At 42.9% G+C, this 12,746-nt stretch overlaps 1 protein-coding gene across 1 annotated transcript in view; it reads right to left on the bottom strand.

The window, feature by feature from the left end:
- The window catches only part of pdzrn4 (PDZ domain containing ring finger 4), a 35,244-nt gene that overhangs the window by 12,631 nt on the left and 9,867 nt on the right, over nucleotides 1-12,746 (bottom strand). Inside the window, exons 2-3 of the mRNA XM_073480885.1 lie at nucleotides 2,127-2,398; nucleotides 1,379-1,481 (exon numbers count right to left, since the gene is read on the bottom strand). Of these exons, the coding sequence (XP_073336986.1) occupies nucleotides 1,379-1,481; nucleotides 2,127-2,398 (375 nt within the window). The remainder of the gene's footprint in view (nucleotides 1-1,378; nucleotides 1,482-2,126; nucleotides 2,399-12,746) is intronic.

The raw sequence follows: 12,746 nt of genomic DNA, 5'->3' as shown, positions 1-12,746 counted from the left end.
TCTCACAAGGGGCAGCCAATTTTCCTCTATTATTGTGGTAGACAATTTTTGTTGTATTGTTATGGGACCTGTGAGCATCGCATGGCAGGGCTAGCCTTGGATTATGTCCAGGGATATTGTGTGTTACTGACACAACAGTGGCCTTGTGACCGACTGCTTCAATAGAAAATGTTAAGCCTATTCAATGCACTTACATTGGAGCCACAAATAGCTTCACAATTGAGCGTTTCTGTGTCCCGTGTAATGAGCTGTGTGTATCCTGCGGGTTCATATGAGCTTGATACAGCATTATCTCCATTGGAAAACTCAACGCTGTGCATGTCACTATCAAGCTCCCAGTTTGAGACATCCTTTTCAGAACCAATCAAACAAAAGCAGCAGAGGAAGGCTGATTTGTAAAGTCCATGGAAGTTTACCCATTATATTTTAATGTTTCTTTCTTTCTTAAGAAAGACATTTCTGATTTTGCCATACGAGGAAAGGTAGGGGAGTCACCAAATGCATTAGTATTCATCCTCTGTGGACCATGAAAATGTATACCAAATCTGATACCAATGTTGTCAAGTTATCTTGTTCTGGACCAAAGCTGGTCAAACTGACAGATGAATAGGACCTGCCCGGGCCCAGACCTTGTCAATCCATCCACTCCACCGAGTTGACTGAGTCATCTGGCATTGTGACTAGTTGTTTCTCGTCTGAAACAGCAGATGATGCAGCGAGTGTCGTCACGGGGCTAATGATTAGCCAATCAGCACCACAGGCGGTGTGCCATAACCAAGGGGGAGTAATGACCAACAACGGCAACTTATTTTGGTCTTTTCATGGCTTTTATTCTGACACTACAACTGAGGGTGACAGGAAACAGGATGAGAGAGAAGAAAAAGGAAATGTAGCAAAGGACCACAGGTCTGCTGCAGCAAGTACACAGCCTCGGGCACACGCTCCACCAACTGAGCTTTTACAAAGACAGCATGTCCTTTCAATATCACTCAACATCGTAGTCTGTTCTTACTTCGCTCTGCTTCACTCTTAAACTCAGCAGGGCTATGTATTGGTGTCGACTTAAAATGACGTAATATTTGGGTGAATATGTTGGCCAGTAGGGAAACCAAAATGCCCCTCCCCCACGTAAATCAGTTAGAGTGGGAGGCAATGTCAGACTGAAGATGGAAATAATGAGTAACAAGTTGACAAACTTCTTTTTGGCATCCATGTTGCTACCCATACTCCGAACTGATGCACATGAACACTTCCAAAGTCAGAAGAACGGCTTCTCAACTCTGGAAGTCGGAGGTGCAAGAGGATGCAGCATTATATCAGAAAAGAAAGGGGGAAAACATTATTCGTACACATTCAGCAGAAAGATGTCAAACTGTACCTCATACTCATACTCTTCAGTCCTCTCCACCTCAGCTGGGGTATTGGACAGGTACTCTGGACATTCATAAAACTCATGTTCCATCGTGTGGATGGAATGGCAGCTGGAGAGAAAAAAGAAGAGACGCGCATGTTAAAGATCATTAATGTTTGCACCCTTATGTGTCTCCATGTTGGTTATCTCAAATTTGAAATTTACGTAACATAAAAGTATTGTTATTTTGTATGTGTGGCCTCATCAAAGCCATGACCTCTGTCGATTGTCACTAGGATAACTGCCTCTCCATGATCACTCACCAAGACTGGTAGATTTGTGGTTTTATAGGACAAATTGATTTCATCTGCTGCCCCGCAAAGCCCTATAAATAGCCACAGAATGGACGTAGAGCCAGAAAGCCTGCTCTATCAGCCCATTGGCTTTTAATCGCCCAGCAAAAGCTCCCATTAAAGAAAATGGATGTAGCACACAGAAGCAATTATTGGATGCAGGTTTGGCTCTGCATAATGATATCACAGGGACAGAGTACTTAGCTATGCTGGGGGTTTCCACACTGTGATACAACTGTTTAATAACTACCATGAAATGAAAGAGAACCACAGTGAAGCCTCGGGGAAGCTTAATGCTAATTTGGGATGGAAAGAACTATCTCTTGGTTCCAGATAACAAAATATAGGGTAATAATTTTCATCTCGGTGTGTTTAATTAACATTCAGGAGATGGAGCATTCTTTTACTGGTTACAACTGTACCTGTCAGACAGAAGGAAGGGACAGATGTCAGGGACGGGCGGGGTGGCAGGCCGAAGCTTCGCCAGTGCCATGATGTGCTCGAAGGTGATGTCCGTTTGCGTGCAGACATCCACCACGCACACATCCTGTGGCGTGCCGCTGTCGTTGTGTCCGCAAGCAGCCGTGGCTCTGGTGGGGGTTCTCCGGAGAACCTGGACGACGATGGGGTCTCGCCTGATGGCCTCCACCACTGCCTCGTCATGGTCGACCTTGGAGAAGTCGCGTGCGTTCACCTGGGGGAAGATTGGACCAAATCAGGCACCTCTGATGTTGGATGTTATGGGGAAAAGACGTTGTGTTCAAAGATTAAAAGATCACAGGGCCTTTTTGTTTTAACTTTCATTTATCCAAGGACGATCTGACAGACATGCACGATCTTTACGGCAATAAACTGTTTCCCATTCACACCTGGGAGCTTCACAGTACCTCCACACGTCTTCACATTCAGGCACCGGACAGCTTCCAGAAACACAACTACAAGTTAAGTGCCTTTTATAAAGGGCACTTTGGCAGTAATTCTTGATGGAGGGAGCAAATGACATATTCTCCTTTGTTTCCCCTGCACAGCGTGCCTCCCCAGCAGGTTCAGACCTTTTAACTGCTGACCAGCTTTTCACAAAGGCACTTGTCTAACCTTTTGGCTACTGCCAGATTTACAGAGAATGGATAATGTACCAGATTGCAGCATTTGTTGAAGGAGAAAACCCCTTTAGGTGCAATGTGTGAGAATTTTAGGTGAAAAACAATCAAAAGTGGACTTAAATTATCAACAGAATGTGAAGAAGTTAAATTTCTGACTTTATGACGTATATGTATTATAATAAGGAGATGTCGGCTGATGTCTGGCCCAGCTAGCCCCAGGCTGTCCTGTGCTTGTTGTGTAAGCACCATCACTCCAGTTATCCTTACGGCAGCTACAGTTAGCAGCAGTTAGCGATTACTCTGATGATCCGCTGCCCCCTATTTGTTTTGAGTGCACCTTTAATGATCTCTTTTACCTCAATGCACAAAGCATTATTTACATTTTTACCATTAAGGCCACTGGACACATAATAATACTGGTTAAAGCAAATGAGCAGTAAAGTGAGGAGGAGCAGCGGGGGAGGACCTCACTCCATGGGGAATATCAGTTTTAGCATGCAGCACCTACTTAATTTGCGAGATCAGACAAGGTTGTACCACGAGGGAATCAGCGGAGAAGAGATGTCACACTGACAGCTGCGAGATTACACACACACCTCACTCTCTGACGCTGAGTTTAACCCAATTAGTTTAACCTCTGTATGCCAAGTTCATTTTCAGCCTGCCGCACCCTGGAATTGATCGTTTGCATTGATTTTGAGTCAGTGTCAGAGTGTTAAAATGTGGAGGCATATGCCAAATGTCAGCATCATTATTGGGAGAACAAATTAGACATATGAAGAGCTGTATTCTGATATATCTCATACAATTTAGCCTGATTCAAGGGCTTAGCAGCAGCAAATTGGACATCATGTTTACTATAGATCATGGATGGGTATGTAAACAAATATACCATTATGTTGGACCCACACACACTAATTCATTGACACACTAACCCTAATAAGTGCAATAAGTTAGAAAAGTGTTGCAGCTACAGGTGCCTATCAGTCCTCATCCTACTGCCATCTGCACCTATGATGGCTATTAAAGGTGCAGTATGTAGTTTTGGGGAAGACATTTTGACAAACAAACCAAATAAACAAACTCTCTTTGTTTTCATGTGTGAATAAACCAAATAAACAAACTGACATTAAAGGACAACACAATTTCATACTGTTTTACTTTGTTTATATGTGGCGGACCCTGCCACCTTTCTAGCTTCCACTGAGAACAGCTTCTTTATTCAGTTATGGAAAATAAATATTTCTGAGTTTGAATTATTACCTCATTAATATTATTATATAGAGTTTTAATTTCTTCTCCAAAACTACAGAGTGCTCCTTTAACTTATGGCTCCATCGGACCCGTGACCTTTCTCGTTATGACATGTTTTTGCCACATAAAACTTCCCCTTCACTCACATTAGCATCATTTTATCGTCCCGTTTGAACCTATGTGCATCTCAGAAAAAAAAACGATAGAGAAAGTTCCACTTGTTTTAAGTTGTAATGAGGTCCAGATGGACACATTAATCTCCAATCAGAGGGAGTGCTCTGGAAGGCAGGAAGTGATTGCGCGGCTACACCTGCCAGCGTGTTTACCTGCTGTTGTTCCTCTATTCAATCTGCCTGTTGATGAGCTAACTGGGGGCTGATTAATAGCCAGCAGATGCGACAAAGACCGGGGATAATGGCTCAGAACGAGCAGGTTTTATGTGTGTGTACGTGTTTGCGCGCAACACACATTTTGTAGATCGTATACGCTGGATTTACACAGCGTTTGAGGTAATTAAATCACAAATGAGGAGATAAAGAGGATAAGACAAGTTGAAGGAGGGTTTTAAAGCATTGTGACAGTTGAGAGGCGGAAATAACCTCATTTTCCGTCTACGTATTTTTTTCTTTTGGGTTCCTATTATTGTTTACTTTAGCACAGGTTGTTTCCTCATAGGGATTGTACTTTAATTTAGTCGTAGTATGGGATCTTAACTTCTATCTGTGTGTATGAGTGGGGCGAGCATGCATGGAGAACATACAAGTGCGGGTGAGATGTACTGAGACGTGTAGGTGTGCGGATTCCATCAATATCAAACAGTAATTCCATTTTGATTACAAGCTCCCTTTCTCATTACTCAACTGCGCGCCTGTGACCAAGCTGACGGAGAGACAATATCAACCCATTACATCATCTGGTATAACCCACGAAAGCTCCTCGAGAACACCAAAAATAGTCCAAGTTCACGGCGGTCCGCAGGGACGGCTGTAATGAACCAACAATCCAGCGCAGCCTTCATATACCTCTCAAGTTAAAGGTTACCATTGCCAATAAAAATGGTTCCCAGTAGCCCTAAACCAAAGCTTCTTGTCTGTCTCTTCCTAAAGGTCGAGGTTCAAAGTGATGTGCTACAGTTTGGGAGCTTGGACAGAACATACGTACTATAGCTTATGTGAGTGTGTGTGTTTCTACTTTGTGTGTCATCATCGATCTACAGCCTTTACTGAAAATGTCATTTTCTTGTTATCAGCCCACTTTGTATGCTTGTTATTACTCTTTCAGGTACCTATGGCATGGTTCTTTCTTTTGTTCTTATATCTATCTACACTGGCCTACAATGGGAAAAAAAGGGATAGAAGGCTAAAATACATTGATTAGTTAGCCAATTGTCTTCATTTTATGAAGATCAAGGAAATATTTAAACAAAATCTGCCACATATCTTAAGTCCTGATTATTATACAGTCTTAGGATGCAAGGTAAACACAGTATCGATGAAGAAAATGAATTAATCTATAATTTAATACATTTGAATGTGGGATTAGGGTAGCTGAACGGTCCAGTGTGTATTTAGTTGCATCTAGGTTTGAGGTTGCAGATTGCAACCAACTAATCGCCCCTCGTCTCACCCTCCCCTACTGTGGCATCTAAAAACATTCGAACGCACCCGAATTCCTTAAACTCAGGAGATTGGATGACAGTTACTGCTAACCATACTCTGCTAAGGTAAGCTAGCTAGTATAGGATTAGGAAAGTAAATGTATCTGTAGCTGATTCACAGCACTGTCTCCTCTTGTGCTCTGAAAAGTCCTGTGAATTCAGCCCGAATACACATTGATCTTTCACTTTCTGGCTTGTTTTAATTTGATGTTTCACTTCCTGACACAACTCCTCACAGACTTTTAAGGTCACACAGAAAGAAAACGGTCAGTCTCAGTTACCTATTAATACAACATCTTGCTGCCTGGGATGCACCAATTACACACATCACTGGCTATGAGAGGTTACTAGTGGACCATGGTGTGGAAACGGCCGTTGCGTGTGTTGAGACGGGGTTGAAAGTAGCACAGTTAAAGCAAATTGGTGCCAGGCCTGAGGCTCTCGATATGCTTAAGCGAGGGGCCCGTGTCAACCTTTAAATGTGTCACTGACTGTAATCAGTTGGCCACTAAGATGGCTAAATGCTGTTTCCACTTTTGAATACAAACGGGCGATAAGGAAAGCCAACAGATAAGAATGTGTGTTTCTCTGTGTGTGTATATATGTGAATGGGTGTGTTTGCTGTGCAGAGATAAGGGCGTGATGGAAGCCACTCAACCTCACAGCTAAATCAGTCAGATATGGTGTCATTGTGAGCCGACGCACACAAACAGTTTAAACATTACATCAGCTCCCAGCGGACTTAAAACAGCTCTACAATGCGGTTGTTTGCATTATGTTCGACTGAATGCCGCTATCTCCGACTGAATAGGCTCACAGTGGACCGCGAAACAATAAGCATCCGAGGAGAGAAACCCCCCCGCCTATTCAAGGCCGACCTCATCTCCCCCTGAGGAGACCACCAGAAAGCTTTTCAACCACAAACCCCCCCCAGATCATGATTTTTGTGAACTCGAGCTCAATACAAGTGAGATTGTTTTTTCATTCATGGAAAATGGCATATTGTGATGAGTGACGCAGCGCAGGTGGCGTGCTCCGATAATCTGCCATATCTCATTTCTCTTCCTCCTTTAGCTGAGATGATTCAGGGGGCCGCTCTCGTGTGGCGAGGGCTCCCTGTCATAAATGTGTCATTTCAATAATAAAAGTCTCTGACATGCAATATCACCCGGCGCAGCGGCGGCAAAGAAGATGATGGTTTCATAAATTTGAGTGGCAGGCTGTGCAACTGGTGGGCCATGCTCGGTCGACTGAATCACATTGACCCTTGCCTTGCGCTCGATGAGAATACCATGATGCTACTGATGCATGTGTGACAAGCACCCAGGACGAGCTAGCAAAGCAGAATGGAAGACGTACATTTGTTTTATTCTATTATTTGTCTTTCCAAAACATTCTACTATACTATCCGCTAATGTTCAACAGCTTAAACTATTTTCAAATGGTCAAAAAAAGGATTTCTGAAGGCAGCTTTGGTTAGCAAGTTGCCCCGTAAATTCCTCATGCTTTTAGCCGCAGTCAGTCGCTAATCCAGGGGTCTAATTTCTGTATTTCCTTTTGATTGGATGAAGAGAAAAGTTTTGAAATTAGTTACCTACAATAAAAGTTTATTTGGAAAGCTGGAGTTTGCATTTCCCTGAATGTCCTCTCCGGTGGTGGTGACTGCAATGTTAGCATCTCCCATTGTTAGCTAACATCTCCCAGGTTGAAAAATATCAGAATTTCTCTTTAGGTTACAGAACTTTTGTGCATCAGGTTTGTGAGATGTCTAACTGGTGGGCCATGCTGGGTCAACTGAGTCACACTGACCCCTAGCCTTGCTCGGGATGACAATAGGCTACAGTGTTGCTTTTGAGTGACCCAGCACCCAGGGCGAGCTAGCAAAACAGAATCAATGAATCAATAAATCTTTTTATTCTATTCTTTGTTTTCAAACTGCTTTGACTATTCACTCTACCATACTGTCAGCTAATGTCCAACATTTTATAACAGCTTAAACTATTTGCAAATGGGAAAACGATTGGACGAAGAGAAAAGTTTTGAAATGATTTATCTATGATATAAGGAATTTGGAAGGTTTAGGAACCCGTTGTTCTGCCGGAGTTAACGTTTCCCCAGCAGAGGTTGTGAGTACGACGTCTGCCAGGTTGAAAAATGTCAGAATTCTTCTTACGGAACTTTTGTACGTCAAGATTTTGTAAGATTACATGCTACTTCTTCAAACGGTAGATATCAGTGAAGTTTAGTTTGCGACTTTTAAATTCTGTGCTCTGAAGTCAGAAAGTGACTCTGACATTACCTCGCATTTAGTGCACCTGCCTTTTCAAAGGAGACAGAGAATCCCGTAGCTTTGTTGAGGATGTGGCTGAGAGAGAAAAATATATAATTCACCACAATTATAGCCAATTTCAAGCTGAGTATGATGACTCACTGCTTTAAATGACTGCTGTTATGCTTTGATCTGATTCATTTCAACCTACATTTAGCCAGGGAAGTTTTCTGGAGCGTTTTGAATCCCATCTTAGCAGCATTCTCATCATTCAGCGCCGTTAACCAGAGCAACCACCGGCTTCTGACGGCCTTCCTTTATTCTGATTCTCTATTTCATGGCGCCCTTAGCATTTATCTTTGCCCTGTAACAAGAAATGGATTAGAAGAGAGATGAATTTTTGAGGTGCAAGGAGAGCTCACCAGCGCCTCGTTGCATTGCCTACATTTCAGTCAGAATCGTGAGATAGTTCTCCTTAACTGTGCCATTTTATTCTCAGGTGTTAAAAGATTCACTCCAGGAGTAGAAGAAAACCCTGACTCAACTTTAAAAGTGAGGAGTTGGTGGGATTTCACCTCTGTTTTGCATTTTTGAACCGGGGCCTGTTCGTCTTTCCCAATCAGCGCCTGTTCATTATGCATCGTAATGCTCTGCTGTTTTACATTTCTGTATCGCGCCAATTAATCAAACTGACAAGGTATTTAATGAGAGGCAATTAGACTGTTAACCAAAATGCAAATCAGATGGAGAGAGAGTGTGGAGGGGGGGTGGCGAGAGAGAGAAAGAGAGAGGTGTGTTTGTGTTGGTGGTAGTGCTGCTAGCTCGGTTTATGTGTGTGTGTGTGTGTGTGTGATAAGCTATGGCAATGGGTTCAAGGAGATTTCGCTCAGCGCTCGTGTTAGGACTCTCAGTCGCGGAAGAGTTCAGCTCTTCCTGACTGTGTTTACGCGCTCGTCTGCACCCATGACTGCATCCGTGTCCACGCCCGCGATTGTGCGCCCAAGTTGTAATGAGTGTCCTTCACACTTTTTCACAGACATGGCCTCCTGCACAACAGGAGAAAACAACCAATTAGTTCTGCGTGGAGGAGGTCCACATGACAACATGAAACGTGGATTAAATAGCTGCTGTCGGGACCGGTGTTAAGTAGCCCGCTTGGGTCAATCCCTTCTACATCACAGAGTATCTGTGCGCAGTAGATTAGCCTGTGTTTTCTCGAGGAAAAGCCCTTCACAGTGTTTACCTTTTAGATCTTAGCTTCAGAGGGAGCCTAAGAGTTAAAAATGTATTAACTTTTGGCAGAAGAGTCGCGTGCTTCAAATGGTTTCGCAGCAGTGCTTCCCACATGTCCCCGTCCAATAACATCCGCTAAAAGCAACAGGCTGGTGAACTGTCCTTCAGCTGGTTATCCTGCATGCAAGCCCCTCACGCACTGCTGAAGTGTCCTTCAACAAGATCGACTTTGCTGCTGTACAGCTGATCATCCACTGTTATGTCTCTGCGGAGGGCTTAAACAAAATAGTGTTTCGTACGTTTTCCAGAATCACTTAAGACAATCTTCATAACAGCCAGAGTGCCATTTTGCACCAATAACGCCTTAAAACCATAAAAAGTCTCTTCGCTCCACTCTCTCTCCGCCAAGTTGCCCCCCATAAAATCACTGGTAGGATCGGTGGTGCTGGCAGGGTTCTCACGTTTCAGATTTTATAAGCTGCCAATAGTTATTTTATGAGTTAACTACTAAATGAAGTGTTTGCTGTTGTCTGGCAAACGTGCTTAACAGGGCTGTGTCAGTGCACTCTGACAAAGATGTTTTTAAGGGAGTGAAATGCCACTCACAGCCAAAATTACTTGTTTTTACCCTCCATAGAGACCAACAGAGTGATGTGTCTGTCGGTCAATAAACCATCTTTGAAGCACTAACCAACAGCTAATGCTAGATGGTCAACAACAGTCATAATCCCTCAGTTACATCAGATGTGCATCTAATCTCCTCAATCAGGATCTCCAAACATTCAGAGCTGAGCAGCAGCTTGTTCTGTGACACTATTATATTAGCTGACGTTAGCTCAGCCGCTAACTTTAGCCTGCAAGCTGCCATACCATCAAGTTATATTAGCTTTAATTGTCAGATGTGGCAATTAAATGTGCTGTTTATCATTATTGCCATGAGTGGAAAACTACATATCCATCACTAAATATCCTGCTGCTTTAAATGGAACAATTATAATAATAAAAAACTCATCTCAAGCACTTCAGTAATGTAGTCATTATCACTTAATGTGAACTAGGCAGCAGTAAATTCGTCTGGTCTGTCATTGTCATAATGAAATAATAAGTCCTGATGGAATGGGGGTACTTTCTCACACTGTTTTTCAACAGTATGATTTTTCCATTCTCATTTTCTCTGTCTACAAGTTGAATGTTGGCAGAACAAGGTGAGATAAGGTGGTGGCTGAAAATATAAAATATAAATATATGTATGTTTTTCCTCCACAACCGTGAGGCGGCGCCTGGAAATGAGTTTTACTGCTGATCTGCACTGGAGTGTGTAAATTTCTATTTTCTTTAAAATGTCTAGTTGGTTTTTTTCATGTTATCTTATTCTCCTTTATGTTGGATGTTTTTTCTTTGTCTTGCTGTCAGCGTGTTCCTTTTTGTCTGTCATTGTCACTGTAAGTCGGCCCATTTCATTTAGATTCAGTGGGTAAAAAGAAAGGCTGTGTTTTGCCAAAGCACTCTAAAAGCAGACAGCACAACGCTTTCTATTTCTACCTATGTGCTTTTTGTGTGTGTCTCGAGGGTTTTCTCTCCTCTCGCTCTTCACATGTCTATCCTTCCCCACCCCGCCGCAACAACACCAGCGGTAGGAACACGCACGCACACATCACACACTGTTGACTTGTGACTGTCATTCCAAGCAGCCATTTCTGATGTAAGTGGGGGGAAATCAAAGGTTATCATCTGTCAGCGAACGCATTAAGAACCCTCTCATTTCCTGTTCTTTGTGCCACTTCCATATTCAAGGCGGGCTTCCTTTCAATTAGGCTTCATGAATACAGCTACTTCCCACTGGTAAAACCTTGGAATGAAACATGATTTTGTCTTGTGTTTGGCTTTTTTGGAAACACAATACAAGTATTTTTTCTTTTATTCATAAGACAACCACAGTAGCAGGAGTGCCAGTGATACTTTCAAGCGAAAACAACCTCCTACGGTATGATCGTAGAGGTAATCAAAGGCATTATGAAATCCAATTAAAACATTCTGTCCCCTAATTTGTACCTCAGTATGCTATTAGATGAAATGACTAAAAACCCACTGGCAGAAGTCAAGAGGTTTGCTTCACACTGCCTACTTTAATCCACAATCTTATTCAACATCAACTGTAGCCTGGCAGTTTTCTTCATTTTGGCTCATAAAATGACTAATGCCTTCTGTCTGCTGGGCTCATACATCATGGCAGGGCCAGTGTGTCTGTGTTTAACTAATAGGCTCTGTGTCCTCAAGCAGCCGTGGATGGCACGAGTTATGACAAACTGCATCAACAAGACATTCATTACCCTCAACATCCTAGCAACCAAATCACAATTACCGCGATCCACGAGTGAGCATCCAGCCCCGCTGCCACACTCTTATTCCTCGCACACCATGTCGCCAATGCATAAATTAGCCTTCTTTTGTCACATTGGGGGGTTGGCGGGTTGAGAATTAGCTCGGTTTGTTTTGCACGTGATGAGACGGGGTGCACTGATGGCAGATGAGTGCAAAACTTCTTTAGCGACAAATCAATAGAAGTCGCTTTCATTTGCACTCTGCGTGCATCTGTACACACCAATGTGTTTGTGCGTCTGGGGATAAACCAAATGTGTGCGCATATATGCTTTGTGTTTGTGTCTGCGTGTGTGCATCCATGCAGACAGTTGCCTTGACTGACTAATGTACTTGGCCTGCGTCGTACCAGGACTCTATTGTTGCGCTGTGTCCTCCCCACAGTCATTAGATCGCCATTAATCTCTCATCTGCCATTAAAACAACAGCCAGCGAGCTGGGCTGAACAATACAGTGGCCCTTCCTCCAGCCCCTTGACACATACTAGCAATGAGTTTGAATTAGGCTCTCGGGGGTCACCGATTAGACCCTCATAATTCATCCAGACTGCTGGGTTCACAAAGAGGTGATGTGTTACTCTTCTGTATGGGGAAGCTGAACAACACATTCTCCATCCAAGCATGTCATCTATTCTTGTACTGTATGTGGCTTAAAGAACGAGCCTGGTGATATATGGCTGTATTTCTCATCACCAGATCCCATTAAAAAGTGAAGTAGACCTGATATAGTTTATTCCTCTGTGCCATAGACCTTCAAAAAAGTAGCAAGCAACCAAATAATAGTGGGGTAACTATACGGACACTAGCAGGGGTTGAACAGTGTCATGAAACTGACAAAGACAGAGAAAGAGATGGTAGCTGACTAAGACTGTGGAAAATTAGCAGAGCCTATCAGCTGTGAAACATTGAAACATTAGAAAAGCAATGCCACGTTTATAATCTTTATCATTAATCTGTGAGTTCAGACAGACAGGACTCTAGAGGAAAGAATATTGGGCACGGGACCCATAATCCTGTAGTCATGAATTAATCTACAGCAGCTTCACCATAAATAAGTGGGGTAATGATCATCTTATATTGAAAAAAGGGGACATCCTTATTGAATGTAGTCTTGCTATGAATCTTTATTATTCACATGAGCCCGGATT

Source organism: Pagrus major, chromosome 14 (genome assembly GCF_040436345.1).
Source record: "Pagrus major chromosome 14, Pma_NU_1.0".
NCBI lineage: Eukaryota > Metazoa > Chordata > Actinopteri > Spariformes > Sparidae > Pagrus > Pagrus major.
The sequence above is the reverse complement of the archived record's forward strand: the minus strand, read 5'-3'. Positions and strand labels throughout refer to the sequence as shown.